At 38.5% G+C, this 26,746-nt stretch overlaps 1 protein-coding gene across 22 annotated transcripts in view; it reads right to left on the bottom strand.

Moving 5' to 3' along the window:
* Positions 1-26,746, bottom strand: part of NRXN1 (neurexin 1) — a 716,955-nt gene that overhangs the window by 21,565 nt on the left and 668,644 nt on the right. The window contains exon 1 of one of the 22 annotated variants that reach the window (XM_032185625.1): positions 23,618-23,818. The exons of the other annotated variants lie outside the window; for them this stretch is intronic. Within the exon in view, the coding sequence (XP_032041516.1) occupies positions 23,618-23,650 (33 nt within the window). The 5' untranslated portion in view covers positions 23,651-23,818. Of the gene's footprint in view, positions 1-23,617; positions 23,819-26,746 lie in introns of those variants that run through there. 22 annotated transcript variants of the gene reach the window in all.

Genomic DNA, 26,746 nt, shown 5'->3' with positions numbered 1-26,746 from the left:
TTAATTTGCTGTGTATGGAGCAGATTTGTATGTCTGGTTGTTGAGACAGTTGTAGTAAGAAACTCAAATACGTCACATTAATCAGTAGTACTCTTCAGCTAGCTTCTCCCTGGTGTTAATAAACCCCTAGTGCACAAGGCAATTTGCTGGGAAAGATACTACAGTGATCTAGGAACAATATCATCTCTTAAATGACATGTCATTTGGAGAATTGCCTTTAAATTTGTATTTAACCTGCTATAGGTTAAACAAGTACATGTGCATCAATTACTGCTCATCCACACACTTCAAGGAAGTATTCTCTCAGTGCCATGCTGCTGAAAAAAAAAAAGTTATTTCTGGACTTGGACATTAAAATGCTAATATTTCTAATATTTTTTTTGCAAGCTATGTACTCGCAAAGCTGCTTTGTTATTTATTATTTTACTTTTTTATGTGGACAGCTAGCCAGGCAGCACTCTGCATCAATTAAAACAAACAAACAAACAAACAAAAACAAACAAACAAACAAGTATTACTAATTAAAAAATAAACAAAATTTGGCCTTTTGAGGTCATGTCCCTCACCTCCTGCACCATATGAATAATGTTAGTTTCCCAGATGTAGATTAAATAAAAATGCATTTATTTTATTTATGAATGTCTCTTTTCTTATCCCCTTATAAAAACATACAAGGAGCTGCTGTCCAGCAGATTAAAGCAACTGGTTTTCCTCTCTGTTTCCATTCTTATTAGGCAACTACTGAAAATGTGAGCATCGTCATTAATGATGGCCGCCTCTGCCATATTTAAAGGACTTGAAAGGAGACCCTTAACATTGCACTCACTACATAATAGCAAGAACTATTCTGGACTTCCCTTCAAACAAGCTGATCCAGTATTAGCTATGGTTCTTGGAAGCATAACAAGTAGCAAGGACAACAAGTGGTATGGAGTATGGGAGTTACCATTTCTGAGTTTTCAACAGGAGGAATTAATTAATTAATTTATTTATTATAGATTCATTACTAGATCCAAGTCTTATGTTATGGCACAAGGTTTGGTATTTATAAAGAAAAAACCTGATGCTTACCATGAATTTTGGATTACTGCTTCAAAATAGTGATTGCTGTAATGAGGGTGAATTGTGCACTTTTCACATATGCTCAACATCAAGGCCAACTCATGTCATAAAAACCTTGTGGTATGTATTGCATGAGAAGCAACATCAGCATCATCCACACTTGCATTGCTAATGCCCTAAACCTGTTTTGCAGTGCCAGAAAAATGGGCAAGCATTTGACTTCTTTCCTGAAAATTGTATGACATAGTCTTGCTCATGATTGATGCAGACCTACAGGTACAATAAAAAGACCAAACTGTCTCTATCCCTTGTGCCGGAGATATTGGAGGGGGGTGGTTGGCTGTTAATAATCAATGTATGCGCTCAGTACCATGTCTACATTGCAATCTTTTCTCCATCCTGCCCACTCCCTCACTTCAGGAGAGGGGTTGGTTACAAACAGATGCTCACTTCCCTCCGTGCCCTTGGGACCTGGGGACTGACCCACAGCTCATTCTGCCCCCAAAGCCTCAAGAGAGCTTTACAAGGTTGCAGAAAGGACTAACCCAGTGATTTCAAACTGGAGAAAGAAACACAGATGAAAAGATATGGCACAGGTTTCAACTTTATCCTTGAAAGTAGATATTGACATGCAACATGTCAGCAAACAAATCACTGGCACCTAATTGTATAATACCTCATATATTGTTTATACTATTCCACTTGTTGAAGCAGTCATGACTTGGATGTAGAATGGTTGAACGAATAGTCACATTACTGCTCTCTCATCCAACTTTTAGATTTGCAATGTTGTAATATTTCTGTTTCCTGAATTTTCTTGCTAATTTTAATTCTCCGATTACAAGTACTTCTGTCACAGACCATACTGATGAGAAGCTGTGCTTCTCTTCAATATAACTTTTCATACATGCTTTCCCTAGGTAACTGAAACAGCTTGAGACCAAGGGACGGGAATTCTATGAACTCTTTAAAAGTCACTTGGGATTTCTTTCTCAGGTTCTCCTCAGGACATTCATGTTCTTCTCTCATAAACACTATACTTCATTACAAAACAATAACTATAAAAATGAAGTTTGATGTTTTTTTGTTTGTTTAAATTTACACCTAATCTAAAATACATGGAACAGAATGTGATTGATGACATGCAAGTGTTTATTTTCTCTTAGGCAAGAAATTAATTTTGCCTCTGAGTTTAAGACAAATGTTTCTAGGCATTATGCTTGTATTTTCTGATACAATTTTATTTTTAGTTTTCTCTTTTGCTGAAGTAAACAATTTGGTCTCGATTAATTCTGAACTCACAAAACACAGTGGAGACTTTTGTAGGTTCTTTTTTTTTTTTTTTTTTTTTCTTTTTATCTTACAGACTATGTGCTTATGAAACTACAACATTGCTATAGTGATAGCAAACCCTTTCATTTGTATTCCAGTTAGAGAAAATGTATTCATCTCCCCAAACTCAGGCATAGCACTATTAAATACTTTTAAAATGACTGAGATGTTGCTTGGGAAGTGGGGTTCCTTGTAATTGACCAGTGTATTGTCAACTGACTATTGTCTCCAACAATAGTCAATATTGTCAATATTGCCTGTTGTCTCTAACATAGGTCCCCCCCCATCTTTTTTCTTCCCCTTCCCCTCCCCCCCTTTTTTTTTTTCTCAATTGCAACACATGGTATAAGACCATCCTTAGCCAAACTTAAATGCACAGAAAAGCCTACGACCACTTAGTACTAAAATCCCTCTCATACAGCAGAATTAGAAGGGTAATTATATTGAACTATGCTTATTCTTATACAGTTACAGTACTGCCAGTTCTACTTACTGCAAGTATCCCTGACTATTAAGTTGTATCACATAAAAGTATTTTGTTCCATTGAAATCCATGGGAATTTTATTATTGGTCTCAAAAGAGGAAGGGAAGAAAACTCCTTCACAAGAAATACGCCCTGTGAACTAAAATGCAGTGTCTGTTCATATTCACAGACTGAAAGAGCTTTCTTATTCTGTTTCAAAACGTATAGTACAAAATAACATTTTATTTTTTTCTCAGAAATGTAGAAAACTGCATAAAGTATCAGGCCATTCTTTGGCTGTTTAGATAAACCAACCATCTTATCTCGTCCCACAGACAAGAGACAGATACAGTAAACAGGTATCATAGGATCTTCTGTTTAACACTGACTTACCCATAGCAAGTCCTATCAAATTCACTTGAGCATGTCTTTGATTGAAGGCAAATTAGATTAGGTCAGTCAGAGGCAAGAAGGCATCTGCCATTAACCCTCTCTAAACCCTAGTTTTACTGTTCTTGAGGAATGCTGTGCAACAGCAGCATTGCCAACAGTTTCCTTCCTTGATTTTTATAGTTCAGACTACAATTTAAAACTTTTGAAAGTTCAAGAAGACACTTGTTACCTCCAAAGCATTAGCTCTTTGTTTACATTTTATTCCCAAGTATCATTGGGTGGCACAGACCTACTCAAAGCAGGGAAAGGAAAATTGGCTTTCCACTAACCTCTGTTTGAAACGTGGCCTTTTAAAATATAACACAGTTTGTTCCACTACTAAAAGCTGACTACATTTCCTTATCTTACTTTTTAATCTAAAAACTCAAAAAACATTGGTAGGACCAGGGACAGCACTGAGAAAACAGCTTAATAGTTTAGCAGGGCAAGCAAATGTCCTGTAGAGCAGGATTCTGCGAGTGAAACTTGTTAACGCTAACAAGAGTCAAACACATGTGCACTGTAAGGAGACAATGCCTAATTGCTTTTCAGTTAAAATAAGTGCTTCATTAAAGCTACTGTTTTGGAGATAGAGTTAATTAGATAGTTTCTGAAAGTGTCCATTTGTCACACAGGTATTTGAGTTTGTTAACGATGCCTTGATTTCATAACTGTCTATCCAGCTGCACTGAAGAAACACATGAGAAGCATGCTATAGAGAGGTAGTGACACTGGATGCCTGTAGCTGCTCTACATGGCTGCCCTGGCAGTGGCCCACACTTCAGATGATATCATTTAGCCTTCAAGAACCTCTCTGCCATTAATTGCTTCCAGGCTCCAATTTTCTTAAATTAACACTTTCAACAGAAATCAGAGGATGTTTAAATCCATGTTTGGTATTTGAATAGGAAAAAAATCACTACTGTCACTACTTTAGTGCTGTGAATTCAATATATACCACAGAATAGTACAATACCTACACTTATGACTCAATGTTTCCCATTTTGAATATCTTGTTTGCATTTTTATTTATTTTAAAATCTAACTATCTATTTAAAGATATGTTCCAACCCCACATGTACTTTTTAATTCTGTGTGTATCAAAACATAAGTTTACATGTATGCATATGTACTTTTGAATGAAACATCTCCATTATAATAATAATAATCGCAGTTTACACATGAGGTCATTTGGGTTTGGGACCTAAAAGTATGGCATTGTTTCACAACGTGTATATTGGTTTGCCACAAAATCAGTTTTCCAGCACTGAAGAGAGAAGCTGAGAATGGAGATACTGTCTCTCCTGTGCTCTCCTTACTGGTGCTGACAGCATACTTGAATTTGGACAGGGAGCAGGACTGAGCCAGAACTAAACAGAAAGGAGAGAGAAATCAGGCTGGGAATGATGGTAGGATGGGATGCTGCGATGAAGAGCCACAAGTGTGTGAAAGATAACTAGAACACATTACTGAAGGATTTGGGAAGAGAAATCAAACACTATGCTTCACTGTATTGCGTCTATGTGGCAAGGTTTTGGTAGTAGGTGGGTTGCAGGGGTGGCCTCCGTGAGCAGAGCCCAGAAGCTGCCCCATGTCAGATCAGAACCAGTTTCAGATGGTTACAAACGGACCTGCCACTGGCCAGATGAGCCACTGAGCGTTCTCATCATATTTTCTTCCCCTTTCCCTTTGAGGAGTGGGAGTGAGAGAGTGGTTGTGGTGTAGCTCAGCTGCCCAGTTGAGTAAAATCACCACACTGATGTACAGTTAAAAGATGGGAACCATTACAAAGGGAAGAGAGGCTAGAGGAGACAAAGAATTAGGGCAAATCAGTGTAGTAGCCCATGCAGAGCTAAAGAGAACAATGGGTGTGGTGAAGCTTGGGATGAGGAAAGAGGATGCTAGACAAGACACTGGCAGGAACAGTTTGGGGTTTGAAGCCATCAGAAAAATGTTCCAAGATTTCAGCTTTCCATGCATTGTCAGTAGCTATCTGCTAACCACTCAAGCAGAGATTTCAGCTTTCCTACACAAGCTTGGTCAATGAGGATTCCTCCTCTTAAAGGACATATGCCTACTACTTCTATTAATCATGGTTATCTTGGTCTCAGAGATCTGCATGGTGGATTGACACATTCCAGCTGTGCCAGTTGCCTGCTCAGGGCTTTCTATTTGGCAGTGCATAATGGAATATGTCTCTATAGATTGTTTTTAAAGCGACTGAAAAAAATGATATGTATGGCATTTGATTTGGAGTGTTTTAAGGTAACATCCAGCAATTAGGGAATGCCAGAACTGTAGCTTGATGTAAAACCTTAATTCACATGCCTTGTGCCTGCACAGATTAATAACAACATATTTGAATGTCAGCTGCTGTAAAGATGCACAGTTCCAGGGAAACAAAATGTTCACGCTTCAGTTGTGTATTTGGCCCATCATTTAAAACTGAAAGCCCAAACTCATATAGAACTATCCTAAGCTTGAATCTGCTTAATCACTGTTCTGACTGCAATATGGCACACTTCTGAGACACATTCCAAAGAAATTTTGGTTGTGAGATAATCCAAAAAGCTTAAGTTAGAATGATAAATCTCATAAAGTGATATTTCACCTTCATTACTACATTACGAGCAATTAGTCCAAAATATGGCAGAGACTTTAAAATACAATGCAAAGCAGAAAATTAACCATCCATGCACACCTGTTACTCAGCATAACATTATGTTTTGATAAGGTTTTTCCATTGTCTAGGAAGAGCTTAGAACTTACCTTGTTTTGTTTTCACACGACCATATAATTTTATTGTTGAAATACAATAAAAAAGTAAGGAAATTTCATTTGATTGGAGAGCAAACAAAGATATTTTAAGGGTCCTCTTTAAAACTGAAAATGATGTTGCAAGACCCAGGCTCAAACTTACATGAGAGTCTAGCAGAAGGTCTGGTTGGTGCAACTAAGACTTTCAGTTGGTTCCCTAAATATGCATACTATGTCAGCAAAGGCTATAATTAAACTCCCAAAGTCCATCAGTCTTGCCTACATGGAAATGTTATTGTGATATTAAATGAAGTTAATTAAAGCTGGTGTAAATCCCAGGTGGGAGGAAAAAAAAAAAAAAAAAGACAGATGTGATCTGTGTAGCTTTGGAGAGCACTGTAAGCTAGCTCCAGCCAGCTCATGGTTTTACTTCGTGTGTCAATAGTAGTTGAAGCAGTCAGACTGCACTGGTTCATCTGTACTTGTGTAATGACAGCAATATGAAGGGTGAGACCATTTAGGGAGGCAAACCCTTACACCTGCACTGACATGCTCCATGTGTCTGACTGCAGCAGTCTCCGCTACACCTCAGTTCTTCAGATTTCATTCTCTCCCCTATAACAGCCATGTTGTGCTGTCAGAAGAGCAAACTGCACCACCAAAACAAAACAGACCAATTTATGAGAAATTTTGAATTAAATGGGACTTTTTCAGTATTTCTCTCATTTGTTCAACATCAGTCACCCAGGCAGTTTGTCACTGTCAGCGCTCCTTGAGTTCCTTCTGTTGGACATCCATTGAAGAGCCACGTTCAAGTCTCTTAAACTTGTATTTGTCTGCATAAGCTTCAGTACTGTCTCCCTCCTTTGACTGTATGGCATAGTACTTTAGCACAGGAAGGTTTATTCTTTCTCCTGTCCTCCTCCTTTTTTTAAACACCTTTACAAAAGTATGTGGATTTCCCAGATTTCTTAAATTCAGACATAGCTGTAAAATAGCCTTCACACATTGCCTATCCCTGATTTCTCACATCTTTAGTATTCTCTGACCTTACATCAGGAACCCAGTCTCCTCTTCTTCTGCTGTTCTCCTGAGGTTTCTCCTTTGGAACCTCCCTCTTTCCCTAATGTCATGCAAAATCCTTATTTATTTATTTATTGTCTTCCTGCTGAAAGACTTCTAATTATCCTGCTCAGATGATTGAAGGCTTCTGTTGACCTCAGTGCCCAACCTTTTACAGTCTACATTCAGAATTCACTGCATCATTCTATGACCCCGAGTAAAATTATTTCATACATGTATGTTACTCTCTTTTTATTATAATGAGAATGGAGTAATACTCTTCATTTATATTACCAACATACCTGGAATCTTAATATTCATAATAAACTTCAACACAGAGGAACAGATTTTGAACTATATGGGAGGGACAGGAGTTCAGGAGCTGCAGCAAAACACCATTCAACTGCTACCAAGCAGAAAAAATACTCCTCAGACACATACAAATGTTTTACACTATGACACAAACCAGGAAAGTACTCCTTGGCTGCTTCTGACATACCTATTGCCATACAGGACAACTCTTGATTTTTTTTTATTTTTATTTTTTTTTCCCCAACAGCACAAGACAGGAATTGGGATACAGAATCTGGCCCCAAAATGTTACATAAACTCAACTCGTATTATTAGGCTCCCTCAAGAAACCTGATCAGTATTAAACACTGTCTTTCAGTGCTTTGAGTCAAAGCGCTCCTAATAAGCAGACAACCTACACCACAATGTGCGGACATTTTAAAAAAGAGAAATAACTGCTCTGAAACATTATTTTGATTTTTACAGAACACTAACATAACATCTCAGCACTCTAACAAATAGAAAGACAAGCTCTGTAAGTTAGGTGAGACTGCCCATAGAGAATTTCTTTACCTGATCACACCAATTTGCAGACATTAATTGTATGGAAGGAGCCATGCAATGCTGAATTTCATGACACTATGACAGCAGAAGATTTCCCCTAATGTTCCACTTGCTTTTCAACATTTGAAATTTAATTACTTAGGAAAAAAAAAAAAAAAAAAAGCAAAAGCCATCAATACCCCAACTATGATGCAGTATTCAACTTGAGAAGACATTTTCTTTCACCATAAAGGAAACTTCAGGTGTGAACCCATGGGAGGCAGATCTCAGACACAATGACAATGTTGCTATAGCAATTATTTGTGGCAATGTGCATCAGTCGCATTTTAGCTCTCAAGCATACTGCTCAGTTCATGCACGCTATTCATAAGCAGAATATAAACTGCTTGATGCTTATTGTACCCTAATAAGATTTGTAAATTACTTATTGTGATGCACTTCCAATAACTAGGAATGGAAGAATAGTTTTTGCTAGCAATATTTAATCATGTTTAGAAAAAAAAATTATATCCATGCATTTGATTAGATATTTCAACTGCTGTTTTCCATGAAGTCAAAGATATATAAACATATTCTAAAAGCAATCAATTATATTTTCTGAATTATTGTGCATAATACATTATTCAAATGGGGTCCGGTTTGCGTAACAGCTATTTAAGATCAGGTTCACTTTTAGAAGCAAATGAAGAAAAACGTAGACCAAGATAAAATTTTATAACCATTCAGCATAAAAGAGAGGTGTGAAAATGCAATGTTCAATTATTCTCAAAAGCCCAAGCAGCTGATAAAGCAGAAATAACTGAATCAACCTTGCATGTATTTTGTCCATTTAATAATACTTCACTGCTCAGCTAAACTAAATTTCCTGGCTGTGTTCATTAAAAATAAATGCAATTGTGCAACGCTTGTGATATTAATGGGCAGATTCAGTCCCCAAATCAAAACCTCAGAGCCAAACCATCCCAGATTATGGGAGGGTTTACGCTTGAAGCAAGCTCAATCTAGCAAAGCAATCTATGAAAATAAAACTCACAGACAATGGAAAAACCACCTCTGCAAAACAGACCTTCTGGAGTGCTCGTATCTTGGATTCGGACAGCTAGAAGCACTTTCTTCTACCTACTGTTCTTTAATCCCCAATTAATTTTATTAATTGATCTTACACTTCTAAAAGTGCTTCAGCAGCCAGAATAGAGTGGGTCCTAGGAGTGCATAATGCTTAATTTCACAACAAAATCTTTGGTAATGAAACATCCATCACAGTAAAAAGTGCTCTATATAAAATGAAGCCAATCCCCATTGGCTATGCTTACTGAGATGACAAAACTTCTCACTAAACTCTGTTAGACACACCACAAGACAGTTCCTTTGTATTTCCTTCCCAGTAGCTGCAGCCTATCGACTTAATATACACATATTTCAGCATGTCTTAATATTTTGCTTCAGTGTAATGAAACTGTTGCAACCACCCTCCTTTGTTCTCTCCAGCCTTCTCCTACAGCAGTGTCTGAATTATAGAAGCAGTTATAAAATAGCTCCTTACACAAATTACACTCAGATATTTTGGGGGATGAAAATCACAAGAAAAAAAAAAAAAAAAAAAAAAAGATTATGTATAATTTAGGGCTCTCAGAGCAAGACTATCATTTTTCTTTGTCTGTTTGGCTTAAAATAAAATCCACAAGCTCCTATGACATTGAAGTTATTCTTCTTAACTCAATCTATCAATGCGTGGAGTAAGCTAGCCATTCCCTGTAGATTGTTAGTGGTAACAGAGCAAAGTCATTTTCAAAAATGCATCTGACACATGTTAATGCTCAGTTTGGAAGGACTTGCTTTGTTTTCAGTGCATACAAGCTGCCCTGTCAGCCCTGGGCTTTATTTATTCTTTTTCAAACTCCAAACAATTAAACAGGTGGTAGCTAACATTAATAATTAGCAGTTGTGTATAGAACTGCTCTTTAGTTTCTCTAATTCTCCGCATTAAAAATGGATGACAGAAAGCTGAGGTTGATGTTTAAAAGTACTTGGCTTTTGATAAGGGACAGGCGTATGTATGTCTACACAGTACCAGGGGCTTTATTGACTGGGGAAGAGGTGCCTAGGAAACTCATATGTAACTCACACCCCATAATACAGGGGTCACCCTGACACAGTAAAAGTAGGGAGTGAGAAAAGGTGCTTTTTGAGGACCGGAGAGATACAGTCTCTGCAGATCTAAATAACATTCTCCCAGGTTATGCTGCACCCTGGGACTCAGTCCTCTTTCTGTCTGAACTTGAATCCACCTGATATGGTTGTTCTACAGTCTTCAAACTCGGCTCCTGCCTTATTAGCCATAATACCACGCAACTGTAATGCCATAACCTCAAGCAAAACCCTCTCCTATCCTAGCATTTACCTGTAAACAGACACACACAAATATTCAAATGCCCCAAGTCCTAGCTTTTAAAAACAACACAGAACTAAGAAAATCCTTATTTTCCAGAGCAGCAATGAGAATACATGTTCTCCATTAGGCGGCTGCTACTTGCCTAATTCATAAGGTTTTTATTGCTGCGAAAACAAGGGAAATGACAACCTTCCCTGCAGTAAATCCCTTTTTGGACCTGGATTTATTTTGGAAGAAATGATCACCTTGGTGCACATAGCTCCACACTTAAAGCTTTCTGCAATGGCTTCCAATTAAAACAGCAGGACAGAGAGCAAATGGCCCATTTCCTTCCCTTAAAACCTGCTGCACCCACAGCTCTGTTTTGATTGAACAACTTTACCATGGCTTTACATGTTTCTTAGAAAGTACCTCGAGTAAAAGGTGGGCACTAATGGAGAATGAACAGAGTGGTGGCTAGTAGTTTCCAGCTCAATCAGAGACAAATTAGTAGTTTGCTTCCCAAAGGCAGGACATGGGTCCTGGCCAGCAGCTCCCACCTCTGTGGAGCAGAAAGCACTATTCCACCACATCACCCCACCTCCTGCCCTTTTTCCTCCCCACTGTGGTGTTTCTTCAGCTAGTCACGGGGAATGTGCTAGGAGATGGGGTGTTTAAAGCAATTCTGTTCTGAAAGTTAAAGCTGCCATTATCAGATTATGCTAACAGCTAAAATCTCAGTTGTACATGTCAATGTGTACTCAGAAAGGCTGTTATCCCCTGCATCAATTTAACAGTAGTAGACTGAGCATTAGGCGGTTCTTATGTGCATGGAAAATGCAAAGCAAGTGCCCCCACAACGTGACTCCATAAATCAGAACTTCTGAAAGTGCAGGAGTGAAGCTAGAAAAAGGTAATTATAATCCCCAAACATTGACTTGGAGGTGGCAGAGTTCTCACAATGGCATACGCAGTTACAGGCAAGACTTACAAAATTTATTCTCGATTAAACATTAGTGTAAGGATCAATAAAGATCATTTGTCTACATTGCCTTCACTACCAATTGACCTTGCTGTTAGTAAAAGTAGGAAATAGCTTTTTTCATCAATACAGGAGCAAATATAGATTGAGATTTATCACTAGATGGTCTGCTTAGAGCCTTCTAGTTTTCTTTGAAGGACCACAAATTATTCACAACATGGCAGGATTTCTTCAGTGATTACATCTGATGCATTTTACACAACATCCTTGTTTTTGTATCTGATATTGAACCCTATAAAACACATCATTTTATAGAGAACCTGGAATTGGATTCCTCTGCAACAGAATATTTCTTCCCTTGACTGTCTGCAGCGCTTTATAAAATATTTATTGATAGGATGCCTAAAAATACACATAGGCCAGCATAGCTTTAAGATGGATGACTATTTAGCAGACATACACTAGATTTCACACCACAGGGTTCTTATTAGGCATAGTTGCCTAGAAATCAGACTTATTTTCTGACATATTATAAATATTTTCATTGAAAATGAATAATTTAGCTCACTGAACAGACAAAGTTATTTAAGTTTTACTTCTTCAAGGCTCCCTAGCAAAAGCTGGGGGGCATATGGAAGACCAAGCTGAACGAGTTTGTGCCTTTCTGCCTATTAGTTATTTATTTGAAAGCAGAATTTAATTACTCTTTGTATGAAACGCATCATGTGTTGGTGGTTCAGTTTTAGCACAAAATGCAGGGAGGCTGTTTTGTTCCTGACATTTCCTGTTACAACTTAGCATGATACTGAAAATTCCCCTCCTCTGCAATCCACTGGGCTTTGCTGGCTGCATACAGATGAGACAGGGTATTTCTCCACAATGAAAATGGAAAGGCAGGTCTCTTTCCTAGCTAATTAAGGAAGTAATAAACATGCTCCTGGCTCCTCACCGAGAGGCACAAATTCTCTAGAGAAGCCTGGCACCAGCAGCAGAGGTAGGCAGGGATGCAAATGGTGCCTGTCCCACCTCACTGCTCCTTTCTGAGGGGCTCCTTCTTGGGGTGTGTCATTGACACCACAAAATTGTGTGTGTTTCACTGATAAATCTCCCACTGCTTCCACCTGACCTGGTTTCCCCAAGGGTAGACAGCAAACCAGATCTGGAGAGGGCTCTGCCAGAGTACAAACACACTCCCTCTCTGCTGCAAGTGCCTGGGATTTGGGAACAGTGGCCTTTAAGGAAGGGATCACCATGATTCCCAGTTATTTCATTAAGGATGCTGAGGGGTTCATCCTGGTCTGTTACTTACAGAATTTACCAAAAAAAAAAAAAAAAAAGTTACAAAAAGTTACAAAAATCTTATCTTACCACTACTACAGCTTTTTTATTATTATTATTTTTTTATTATTATTTTTTTTAAGATAATTAATTCCCCTGTGATGTAGGCAACCCTCCCAGCACTCAGGTTTTTCATTCCCAGTGGGGTTTGTATGAAGCACATCAAGGTACCATCTATTACTTATGAGACTGCAGTAAAGTCTAGATGCATGCAGTTTCTCCATCTATATTGCACTTTCCAAAAAACTTGGCTCAGTATGCTAAAAACCACCTCAACTTCAAACTACACACCCAGCCTGAGCATGCCTGCAATTAATTTCCTAGAATATTTTATTCACAAGCACATCTGTTATACCATATTCCACCACATTCAAGGGACTAAATAAAAGCCCGTTGTCTGCCGTCAGTAGGCATATAATGCATCAATCTCATGCAAAACAATAGCATTGCTTTCCTTAAAACAATGGCTGGAGGAATTGTATACTACAGAGGATTTCTGCTAGATGAGCACAGCAATCTTAATTGAGATTTAATGTTTACTTTACCTGGTTAAGCACAGAGCAAACACCAGAGAAATTACTGTGAAACAAACAAACAAAAAAATGTTCAAAAGCTAATTAACAGTAGTTGAAACTTGCTCAGTTCAAACAATAACCTGCCCAAGCAACAGGCTCTTTTCAGCACGGCGATGCTTAGCCTCACAGATAAACCTTTGAACCTGCTGTGTGTGTTGTTGCAGGCACCCAAACCACTAATTAAAATAGGATAACTTAAAAGAAAGCATTATCTTACCTGCAGAAGAAGAAAATGACTAAATATTTAATTCTTCTATCATAGACAGTGAACTAGACAACAGGCAAAGTGAGTATATGTGCGTTTGTGGGAGACTGTTTAATCCCTCTATTTCATAATGTTTAGAAAGATAGAATCACCATTTCACAGCTGCTTTCACATAGGTCATTGTTGTACTACTCAAAACTTCATTAAGGTGTCAATTCAAAGGCTGGCAAAGCTTTCCATACAGCTGGGTTCAGCTTTAGATCAGACACTAACTGGGAAGTCTGCACTACCTTTACCAGTGTTAAGGATCAGCTTGAGTGAAGAGGTCTCCCATTCACTTCTTGCAATGGTTTTAATCTTGCCACTTTTACTTGCAGAGGACTACATATATTTAGCAACACCAGAGGTTCAGCAAACTCATTATTCTTGACTAACATCCAAGCATTTTGAGCCTCCCACACACACACACTTAGACAGCCAAACTAAAACTAATTTCAGTCCTGATCCAAACCCAGCTGAACTCAGTAAGAACACTCCCTGCTTCTTGTTATATGGTGCAATCACCCATGATCTCCAAGAGTCTTCATTAAGCTTTATTTTCAGGGTGTCCTGCTGTATCTGATCTGGTAAGAGAGATACAGTTTACAGAAGCATGAGCTGTAACACTTCAATGCAAAACTGAGAGCTGGGGACACTGTCAGGTATACACAAGAGAAAAAACAGTACTTTCATGAAAGGAACAGCTCTACATTAAAACATAGAAATATGCAAGGAATAAATAGCCTTGATTATTCTAGGTAAGAAAATTATCAGCAAAATGGAATGGCAGAATTTCAGAAATACACAGAAAACCTGACCATACATAGTATCTAATTTTCTTAAGCAATTAGGACCACTTTTAAAGACTCATTCTATTTCTCATCATAGTTGGTCTACTTGCCTCATTCCATGTGTTTTTAACTACCAGGGATAACAAGGATATGGATTAATGACTGATTTTAATGACATGTAACACTGGTAACATACATATAATGCAGTAATTGTGTAAGAAAGTGTCTCTAATCACTTCAAGGAACCACTATCTACAAATTGATACCACTGTCTGCCACTTTGCCTTTAAAAGCACAGCCCTAACCTGTCAAAATCAAATTGGATTTTCATTAAAGGTTCAACATTCATAAATGAAAGACAATTAAAATAATTTAAAAATCAAACAGCAAAAAGCCAGAATTGCTTTACAAGAAAACTCTCCACCTATTTCATCTTCAAATGCATCTCCCACTTCTGCTCCCATCCCATGTCAATGAGATCTAAGTAGAAGTTTTCAGAAGTAAGGATGAATTCATCTGCTGCAAATTCACTGACTGGGTCTTCAGGGCTTATGAAAGATTACTCCCACTGCTTCCAGAGGGCATTTTGCCTGGATAAAGATGAGTTTGTACTTGGAAAAATCTACCAGCCTCTGTCCTCAATAGGTTCTCTGGATGTTCTGATCATTGAAAGAGGAGCCCCCAGATTAGGACTAGTTGGTCAGTTGTTCCATGGTTACTGAGACATGTTCTTAGATAAAGAAGATAATAAAAATAAATAAATGAACTGTTGCTAACAGACCACTTTGGCAGAAAACATGGTTATTCTAGATAATGACACAGTTAATATACAGCAGTATTTTTCAGATAATGGCTGCCTTCCCTAGGATGATGGTGAAAGGCAACCCCAGAGGTCATGAGATATTGTGGCTACACCACTGTGTTAGTCAGGGTCAAGCATTCATTGTCAAAATTTTGAAGCACAGATACGCAGAACTAGATCATGTCACATAGCTTCTGTTTTACCCCTGAAAAATGTGTAAATCTAGTTATTATAATAAAAATAAAATCATGACTTAAAAAATGGCAGTTCTGAACATGAAATCAGCAAACTGAGAATTATTGGTGTCAGGAAAGAAGCATCTGAAAAATTTTCAGTAATAGCTGAATCTAGCTTAGGCTAGAAGGGAGGTTAAGATGCCCTACTGTTCTTGGTTTCTAAAAAGGGACAAGACTGCCCAAGACTGGTTTCCCAATCAATGACTCCATTAAAAAATATTTTCACTTTCTGCAATGTACGTAATTCTCTCTTCCACCATCTCTGAGAATTTAATCAGGGCTTACTACATTGTTTTATGGAGTGCTCTTCAGGACAATATCAACTGAGAAGTTAGGGGAAGCACATCTGTCCAAAGAAGGTACTCTACCTGAAATCAGTTTACTTAAATGCAATGTTTTTCCTTTTTATCAGAGCTGAGAGCTATCTGTGATCATTCTCAAATACATAAGCTGTCCTCCACACTGAACCACTGCAGAGAAAATGGGCGGTTGCGTATCAAATATTTCTACAACTCTGCCTGAATAGTAGAAACTAACTATTCACTGGTCTTGACATGAAAATATGCACACACATATAAGTGCTATAAGTATAAGACACGAAAAACAGGCACTTTGCAAAGCTTACCATGAACTGAACATGGATTAGTTAAATGGTGACATAAACGCGTAGGTGAAACTTTCTCCAAAATGCCAGAATAATGCTATTAATAGTTGTTTTACACAATTCTTGCTTGGTTCCTCAAATTCAGCTAAAACTTAGAAGACAACTGTTTGCTGTCACATTCAGAAATTAGAGGAATGAGATGTTCCCAGCAATGGATGAAGGAGCACATCTCAGCTAGAAATACTGGAAATGCTTCATTCAACACCAATTTTGCAAGGAAGCAGGGCCAGGAAGCCTGTGACCCCCAGTGCCAAGCCCCTGTCTGTCTGGATGTGCTTGGCTAACAGAGACACAGACTCTAGCTTGGCATCTGAATAAAGCTAGTTACCAAGATGTGAGAGAACACTGTTTAACCAACACTTTTCACAGCTTCTGTTGGTCTTAATCCAGTCATCAACACAGCTAAGGCAACATCTTTCCATTTTGCTCTCTACAGCTCATCAGTAGTAGAGGCATATGACACGCACTAATAGCCTGATACTAAACTGATGCTGCTTACAGTTCATTCAAGGGGAATAATGTTATTTTCTGGGGTCATCTTACTATTTAGTAGTCTTGGATGGTCCTGTCTAATTAATCGCAAGGAACTGAGAGTCTTCTCTTGGAAATGAAATGGATAACAGTTGAGGTAGGCTTTCAATGGCTATTAGGCACTTTACACTACATTTTTAGATCACTTACCCGGGTTACTTTCAGTTGCTTTATTCCTACATATAACAATACCTGAGGTTGAAAAGCTGACTTTGATCTCTGAAGCCACCTGGATACTGGGCTATAAAAAGAATAAGAGGAAGCCTACTAGAGCAGTCACGTCACAGTGCAAGAAAGGATCAAGGGTCATGGATCAGCTGCCAAAGCCCCTCATCCTGCTGTTGCTGCAGACTGCAAGAACGATCCCACTGTCATAAAAGCTGCTGCTCTTTCCTGTTTCAGATGAATCACCTACATAGCACTCAGAACAGATATTACATACAGTTAGGATGCAAGCAAAATGGTCTCAAACAGACTCTTCCAGGACTAGGTTGATCACCTCAGTTGCTTATTTTAGAGTGCCAGAAAACAAAGATCAGACAAAGAGACAGATACACTCTTACGGACTTCAAAAAGTGGATATTAATTGTTTGCTAACTGCCTGCCATGCAAAACCAGTGAAGTTTGAATGTCAATCTGTATCTTTTCTGCCTCCTTCATTAACAGAAGTAACCCTGAAGTAGTACTTTGCAAAAGTTGCATTCATAGCCTTTTCAGATGTCTCTGCTACAATTTCACTTATATTACCCACATTTACATCCAGTAGAAAGGGGGATTACATAGAAATATAAAATTTCTGCACAAGTAAAGCTGCAAAGGTGTGGGTTAAAGCTGGTAAAGATGACAGTTGTCAGCACAGTTTACAGAAAATTGTGGGGTCCTACTTTAGTATGCCTCCAGGCAAAAATCATGCAACCAGCAATTGAGCATTTAAGATGCAGAAGTAAATTATGCTCATTCTCTCCTAGCCATTTTGTGTGCCTTGACTGCTGCAAGAGATAGCAGAAACTTCCTGTTGTCTACTAAGTTATCCAGAATAACTAAACTAAACAGAGAGGAGTAGCCAAAAGGCTTTTCTCTGAAGTCTTTTCCTAACCAAAATCAAACAAAGCCAACCATGATTCAACACGCACTGAATGCAACATGGGAATCCTGCAGAGATTCCCCACTGGCCAGGCTGAGTTTAAGCCTGTATAACCATAGGATGCAAATGACATTTCTCAGGACTGAGCCCAAAAATGCACAAGGGAGTGCTGCTCCAGCACTGTGCCCTTTACGCCTAGGAAAAGAGGAGAGCTATTTCTGGCAGTGATGAAATGGGGGCTGCAATCAGTCACTAATGGTCACAAGGGACTCGGCAGATCCGCAGACACAGAGGGCCCGGGGCTTCTCAGGCTGTTCAGGGCAGATGGACATCCTCTATGAAATCACAAGCTACATTTTTAGCTTGGCTTTGCAAACTGCTGTGAAGCTGGCATGCACTGGGGGAAGTGAGCTTGCCCAGGATACAGCGCTTGACGTTGACCTCAGCATCACAGAACATACTCACATTTGGGAATAGAGCTAACCAGAGGTTTTTTTTTTTTTTTTTTTTTTTATCATTCACTGTGATTTTGGATGAGCAGTCCCCCCTCCCCCTCACAGCCATCTTGCTGCTCTGAAAGGTGACAGACTTTTTCTCTTCCTCAAGCTCCATTATACTCAATTCCTCAGTTCCCCCATCTCTGATGCATCATTGACATTTAAACACCACTATTTAATATACCTGTGTGGTATGTAACACTGAATTTTAGTCCACATCCCTGTTAATGAGGAACTGTAACATTAGTGAAGCACTCACTCAAAAACATGCTTTACTCCTAATGGCCATATGAACTCCATTTGTGTATTCTACTATACAATATACACAAATAATGTACATTTGCTCATGTTCTATGTACTCTGTGGGCATCACATTTCTTAAAGACCTGTTGGTCATGCAAGACAAAGCAGGTGAAAACTAAGAGCTGTTCTCCAATCCCTTGATGCAGCTCTGCCCCAGATCCAATGTCTGCTTTGAGAGAGCTTTAAATATTGGTCGTGGTCACAGTGCAGATGCAAAGACCTGCGTGCTAGCCACCATTTTCCCAAATCTGAACTTGCTCACAAACATCACTGGCTTACTGGTTTTAGTTAACAGTTCAAAAAAACCTTTCAGACAAATTTCAAAATGTCCTGAAATTTCAAAATGCCTGAATGCTCTAAGGTAAAGCAACACTAAACAACAACAACAACAAAAAGTATCTCCCCCAGCCTCAAGTACAGAGCAAAGCTACAACAGCGTATGTAATGATCTTATACTTAGCCTTAAGATCTTATACTGAGAGTGAACTATGATAGGAGTTTCAAAATGAGGTAGAAAAGACAATGAAAAAAATCAGAAGAACTACAAAAAAAAGAAAAAAAATCAAATACAGAACTTGTAGAAACTTAAAATACTTTAAGCCTCTATTTCTTGTAGCTTAGCTTTTATTGGTTTACAGCCATATTATAGCCATGTTAGAGAAACCAACCAACAACAAGGGAGTAACACTGCATTTCTTGGTCACAATAATCTACTCTGTGCTGAAGTCCATAAGTTATTATATTCATTTCTAGATTTTATCAAAAAACACATGGACAGACTTAAACCAGAAAGTGTTCTAACATCATGGGTGTTACAGACATTCAGTGTGAGAAATGCCTTGTAGAGTTTTACACCATCTGAAAGCTTCCTATTTATTCATTGGCAAGTAATCATTTAGTTCATGAGACGGAACTTAAAATGAATCATTTTGGTGAAAATGCCATCTTGTTCATTTTCCACTTCAGTTCTGATACACTTTTAGCAACAATCAACTAAGAGATAGCTTAGAATTCATAGTCTCAGCTATGTAGTGCTACTTAGACTTCTTCCGGGGATAACTAATCAATGACTTCAAAGTCAATGAAGAAACCTCCATTGACTTTAAGGTTGATGGAATTTCACCCTAAATTCACCTTTTTTGGAAATCCACCCACACTGCTACACAGGACCAACCTGCCTGTCCGCAGATGACCAAATTATCTGCACACACAAAACATACATTCTAAGCACTGGCTTTTTCATATAGATTTTTAAGCTTTTTGTTTGTTTGTTTGTTTTTCCCCACTAAATACATTCTAAAACATTAGTAGAGAAAAATAAGCAGCGGTTCTTGCATCTTCTCTGTATTGTCTTCATATGGTACTTAGATAGGAAGTATTACTTGGAGCTTCACCCAAAAGGTATGGAAAGATAAGAGCTGAAAAAGAGATGGACCCTATTTAACTGCGTGCAACTATATAGCTAAATTTAATTATGAGGCCTATAGTGAAAAATAAATTACAAATCAGATGCACACAATGATAAAAAGAGAGATGCAATACAGAAAAGCATAGCAGAATGCTATGATCATTCACACAATCCCATGAGACCAACCTCTCATAATTTTGTCATACCCTTCCTGAATCTGCTGCTTAAATCAGCTTTCAAGAGAAGGACAATATACCCTATGTATTGAAAACAATATGTCAGAAACATTAAAATTAAAAAGAGAGAGAGAGAGAACAATACAGCCAGAAATCCACAGTTTCTGCTGGCTGAACACGCAGAGCAAATGTAAAATTATATTTTTGTGGCAGAAAAGCTCATCAGTTAGTCACCTAAAAAACCTTTGTTAATTTGTAGGAATTCATACTCTTGAAACAAATAAATGACTACACTTTATATTGGTACACACAACTAGAAAGAATGATAAAATGTTTCAAGCTATTAAAAATGTCATCCAAAAAGTTATAAAAGCCACTTCCTGCTTATCAACAGGTTCCAACTGCCGGGCTTCTCCCTGGATAAGACTGAAATCAGTGTTTTCCTCCACTAGTTACCTTGACCATTAACTCAGATACACAAAACCCAACCAAGCTGTAACACCATCAATAACCATGTGAAGACATAAGGAGGTCTAAAGACAGGGAACAACTGCTGTCAGCAGTGGCAATAGGTGACCCAAGGCAAAAGGATGTCAGAAGAGAGTGAGCAATCCTTTTGTGACACAGAGCTGCTGCAGTTTAAGAGTTTAGTTTACGTGGACACTAGAAAAGCACCGTAGTTGTCAGTCATTGTAAACATATTGTGGATGGATAAACTGACAGTGGTCCAAGATCTCCCATTTATTTGGGTTGCAGAAGGTTAAATTGTTCCTTCACCTGTGTCACTAAAATACTCTCCCAACTGTATTTTTGTTACTTAATCTACCTGGCACAGAAACAAGTTCAAAAGAATGAGATTCTTCTTTAGAAGCATCAGTATTTCAGTCTTCTGTGTGCACCCATGGTTGGTACTCCATGCAAGTACCTTTTCCAATGGCAACAGGAGATGGCTACACCTGCTCTGCATTTCCTCCAGGCCGTAAAGCTATGCTGACAACTCGTAACTTTTTATGTTGTCTCAGATGTGCAAGGTCAAAAAATAAATCCTCTCTCTGTGTGGCTGGGGTTCTTGCTAAATCAGCATTACTCCAAGACATAAAGCACAGCTGAGATTTTAAACATTGTCCTCAGGCTATTTGTCTCTCCCGAATTCCTGTTGAATATTGATTTGGAATTTAAAGGTCCAGCTGCCCACCTAATCAGGTTGCCCCAGTCTATACAAACTTTGACTGATTAATTGGTTATTTTAAATGCGTAGATACCTCAAGGTCTAAAGAACATGGACAACACAAACTTTTCTTCCCGTTCTTTATGCCACAAGGTTTTAGATCAAACTATATCATTGCTGAAATACAGGCTTGTGCTTCAAGATACGATCACCAACTAGATTTTTCTGTGTATTTCTTTATCAGACATATCTAAGGCAAATATGCCTACTAGTTTTAGTTATAATAAATCCTAAAATACCAGAAAAATCACTTAATATTAAACTTGAGACCACATGTTGGCTTGTGAGATATTCATAACTTTAGCAGACCTTACATTAAGCAAATGGAATTCCTTTTATGCATGTCATCTGGATGCATCTCTCCACAGGTGAGCTACCATGTAGGCAGGTTTAATGGACAATTCCTCAGGCTGCCCTAGCAATTACTCCTGTGCTGACCTGGAAGGATCATTAATATCAGGGAGTTGAGAGGCAATTCAATTTCCATGCTGGCTCAGCCCTAAGCTTCTTCTAAGTAGATGCTGTCAGCTGTGTCAAATTATATATGATGCCTAGGTGATGCAGAAGACTATTAGAAGTAGAGTTGGGAATGACAAACTCTACTCACAAAGTTTTCAGCCTGAACTTGGACAATGGCCTAAAATACCAACAGGCCACAACCATTTAGCATTGGAAACTAGCAATGACCCCAAATATTTTATTTTGGGGAGAATTGGAAAGAGCAAAACCAAGTAAGAATTAACCCAGGACAATAGGATAAGAGCCGCTTTGCAGAGTTACATATTGGGAGATTTAAATGCATAAAGAGAAAAATGACTTACTGGGCGAACTTTGAGGAAGACCAGCTAAGAAATGCAAACAGGATTACACAATATACCAGGTACATCAAAATTACAAAGTTTTGATCCTCAACACCACAGCTGTGATCCAAAACACAACAAAACAAAAAACTCATCTCCAATTCAGCAGGTAACTTTTTTTTTTTTTTTTTACAAATATGCCATGAAATTGCCTCCCCCACCCTCCTGACCATAAATTCCCTCAACACGCTGGTTACAACCTGAAAACCGGGATAAATCTGACCACGCATCTTCCACACTTTATTATCCTCTGATTAATTTAAAAGAGAAAGTGTAAGAAAAGCCTTTCCCCTTTACTTTCTGCCTAGTGAGTGGAAAATTAGACATTTTGTACAGACAGAAGCTGTTGATGCCCCTCTTTAAAAGCCCCTTTACCTTATTTGGCAAATCATTTTTTCACCCTTTTCTTTGCCCACTATCACGACACAACCATCCCACCCGGTGCCAGTCCTGGCTTTGCCAGGAGAATTCCCATGGTGCCTGTGCCAAGGCATTTTAACTCTTCTTGGGAAGGAAAAGGAGCAAGCAAACACCAAACTCCTCCTCAGAGGAGCTCAGCACTCTCCCACAAACACATACCTCACAGCTTGTTTTCAGGTAACATGGAAAGCTTTGGAATCTATGCTCTTTTCAATTAGATGCCTTGGAGTTTTATTTTTATTATTATTATTTTTTTTTTCCTTATAAATAAATTAATTAATACCCTTGCTCTTTGGTGTTAAAAGCAAGCAAAAAAATCATCAATCCTTAAAAAATACACAAACACTTTTCATTGTAATAAACATGCAGCGATTTACCCTCCCCCAGAAGATTAGAATGAACTCCTTTAAAAATTAAGTTACTTTGCATTATATATCATGAAATATTAGTCAATCAGATATAGTCATTCATTTGTATGCAATTTTTCTTATCAAAACATGCATATAACTCACAGAAATTCCAGTAGTACAAATGCTTACTGAAACAAATCAAATCAAAACAAATACACACATACGTACACACACATACACGCATATTCTGAGCCAAAATGAAAAGCATGCATGGTCAGGGTTTAAGCATCATTTAAGCCAAAATAATTGCTAGATTATTAACAACAAAGCAGCCTGGCAACTATTTGAAGCAGTTTTTATTCATGCTTTTATTTAATTCTTCTCAGTTTTCCTTTCCTTTATACTCGTTTGCAGCAAACATGCTAAAAAAGCATCCCTATTGTTTAAAAAAACAGAAGAGAAAAACAGAAGCATCCATGCTCAGGGTACCAAAGCATTATTTTCTTGGAGCAGAAAAAAAAAAAAAAAAAAAAAAAAAAAAAGCACAATTTAAAAGCTTTTCTATATTTAAAACAGATATCGTGCAGAAATTTGATCTTAATATTAATGACATGCAATCTCCAAGGAGACATAACATATTCTAATTAAAAAAAAAAAAAAGTCATTTTCAGTAATCGGTGCAAAAGCCTTTTTTTTTTTTTTTTTTCCTCGCTCTCAGACTAATGGTATCTTAAACCCTGCATGCTGCAGTGCTTCGCCTGTGCTCTGCATCGGCTGTGAGAGAAGAAGCTACCTGAGAGTTTTCACAGTGCCATCTCATATCCATGTCTGCCTGGCTACCCCTGCGTGCTTATAGCTTTTTTTTTTTCAGCTTTTTTTTTTTTTTTTTTTTTTTTTCTCTCTCTCTCTTAATTCTTAATGGAAAATCCTAGGAAATTTAGTCCATCCTCTGAAATCAATACTGGTGACAGGCGCGCTCCCTGCCTCCGCGGGAGCCGGGGATGATGGATCGCCTGCGCATCAGCCCGCCCTATCAGTGCCCCGCACTCGGGCGGCGCCAAGGCAGTGGCCGCGCCCGGCGGCGCGCAGCGGGGACCCGCCGCGATGCGGAGCCTCCGCGCAGCCCCGCGCTGGGACCGGGAGGGATGAAGAGAGGGGGGAGAGGGAAGGGGAGCGCTGCCCGCCGCCCCCGGCCCCTCGTCTCCCGCGGTGTTATTGGGTGGAACCGTTTCCGCGGCTTTTGATAGAGCTTTAGGTGTTGAAGAGTGTATAATAAGGCTGAGCTCACAAAATAGCACCGCAAAATTACAACAGCAACAGCAATAATAATAATAATCCACCCAAACCTGCAAAATGGAAAAGCCTGCCTTCATTTTGAAATCTCTCCCCACCCTATTGAATCTCCGACCCGACACATAAACAAGCAGCTGGGCTGGCTACGGGAGCTACAGTAATTCTGCAGATATGAGCATCTGGATCACCTTATGGAAACCTATTCTGTAACGTATATCTATTATCAGTGATCACAGTGAGAAACAGGATTGATTGCATAGCTCTGTGTGGGGAGAGAAATGCTGGTAGCAGCCTTGACAAAGAAAGCCACGTGTGAAAACACTTTGGTCAAGCCAGTCAACAAACCAAACCAAACCCAAAAACCTCAAACTACATTATCTATTCAACAGATACCTTGTAAAATAATACAACTTTCCTGTGATCTGCCCTAGTGAAGGCTTTCCCCTTCTCATTTCCTTCTTAATAGTTAGAGTGAATCCTGGCAGCTACAAGTTTAAAGTTAACACATGACTCTCCTGCAGGACTTTTCCTATATACCCTACAATAACACAGAGTAACAGATGTCTCCACTAAGGAAGATGACAAGCGATCTACAAAAAAGTTGGGTGACGTGAGCTTTGCAGTTCCCTTCACAGAAACTCGGTGATGATAAGGCTGTCCTGACACACATCTGTTTGACAAGCATCATGTGTTGCACATTTCATTGCTTACTGAGTGTTCCCTTCCCTTTGATTCTGATGTTATCCAGCTCAGTGCTATCTTCTGTTTACAGTTGATTGTCCCTTTACTAGTAACCAGCCTTTGGCAGCAACTGCATCAGCCTGAATCTCACAGGGTTGGGTCTATGTTCTTTAACTGTACGTTTAATCTAGTTTATCTTAAATTCTAAAGGCATTCTGAAATTGCAATGGCAGTTGATAAAATACATGTCCACATGCAAATTACTGCTAAAAGCCAAGTCGCATGGCAGTGAAACAAAACTAGTGCTATGTCTTTATAACCTCAATATACTTCTTCATGGGGGAAAAAAAAATAAAAATAAAATGAAATAGATTAATAAGGTCTCCGTATAAGAAAGTTCTTCCTCCTCAAAACACAGAGAGACAGGTTTGACCCTCAGCCATGGGCAGTGGCTCACCTTATTTGGTAGGCTTACACAACAGTGTGTAGATTTTTAATATTCAGTCATTAAATCACAAGAACATGCAATATGTGTCTGCATTTTTTTTTTCCCTATGAACTGATGAATAACCACAACAACCCAACTAGATAGCAGCAAGTCCACTTGCTGGACATGGCTGCTGTCTGCATACATAGAAAGGAAGGAAGGGAGGAAGGGAGGGAGGGAGGAAATCAAACCTAAATGAGAATAATAAATGCCATTTTAAGTAGTCCAAATTATGGGATACTTTCAGATTTACTAAGTAAAACTTTCTTTAACCCTGACACATGCCTTCCTGAAAGACAAGACTAAATTATCCTTAATATTTTTCCTGAGGCAGTGTTTTCTGGTGGTATGATTCTACAATAACACTATTAACAGTCATTAACTACTGTATGTCCTATGTGATGTTATTTGAGGGGACAAACATAGCAATAGCTACAGTGGTCTGAAGGAGGGTTGGCAGATCCCGACTCCTCTCAAATGCTGAGCAGATGTTTGTAAGGATGGGATGCTGTTTGGGAGGCTTTGCTTTAAGTGCTAAGAAAAGTGGTGCACAAAGCAGCTTGCTGTGAGCCATATTTCATCAGAAAGGTACAGCATACAGATGCTGGGTGCCCAGTGTGAATTGGTTCTGGTCACCAGCAAAAAAACAAAACAAAACAACAAACAAACAAAGATCATTGTGGAATTTATCCTGTTTCTCTTGCTTATGGGACCTGACCTTTACATTTTCAGTGATCCATGGAAATGAAGAACATCACTCCATCTAAACAGTCTTGGGGTTTTTCTTTTTATGAAAATGTAGCTGTACCTACATCAAGTGTGATACAATGTGGTGTGATATAGAGATACAATAGACAATATGGTTATGATAGACTTCTCCCAAAGAGTTCGAAGACACTGTAAAAATTATGGGTTCAGCGGAGCAAAGCAGTTGAAAATGTGCTTGCCTATACATGTAAGTATTTGTGAGTTTACATTGAAGCAAAGTCCTGAGTGCTTTGTTGAATCAAGGCCAAATATATATATATATATATATATATATATATACATATATAAAATACTAAAACTAAATGCATGGATGCAATGAACCTGAATTTGAGTATACACTCTCAAGTTGTACCTGAGAGTTTTGCTGAATGTACATATTTTGCCAAATACGTACAAAATACCACTTGAAAACCTGCTTGATGATGCAGAGGGATAGCAAATGTGTAGTATAGCACATATTTCCTACCAAAGGAGATTGTTGTAAATATCACAAAGACAAACCTATATAGTTATTAAAATGAAGTAATATCATTACGCTTGAAAAACCTACAAAAAAGACATAAAATCCAAACACATAGCCAAGAACAGAAGTCAAATTTGAGATTTGATTTCAATCCGATATATTAATTAGACAAGAACTGTACAGACGCATCATCATTAAAATCCTTGCCAGTAAAAAGAACAAAGAGTTAA

The sequence above is a fragment of the Aythya fuligula genome, chromosome 3 (genome assembly GCF_009819795.1).
Source record: "Aythya fuligula isolate bAytFul2 chromosome 3, bAytFul2.pri, whole genome shotgun sequence".
NCBI lineage: Eukaryota > Metazoa > Chordata > Aves > Anseriformes > Anatidae > Aythya > Aythya fuligula.
The sequence above is the reverse complement of the archived record's forward strand: the minus strand, read 5'-3'. Positions and strand labels throughout refer to the sequence as shown.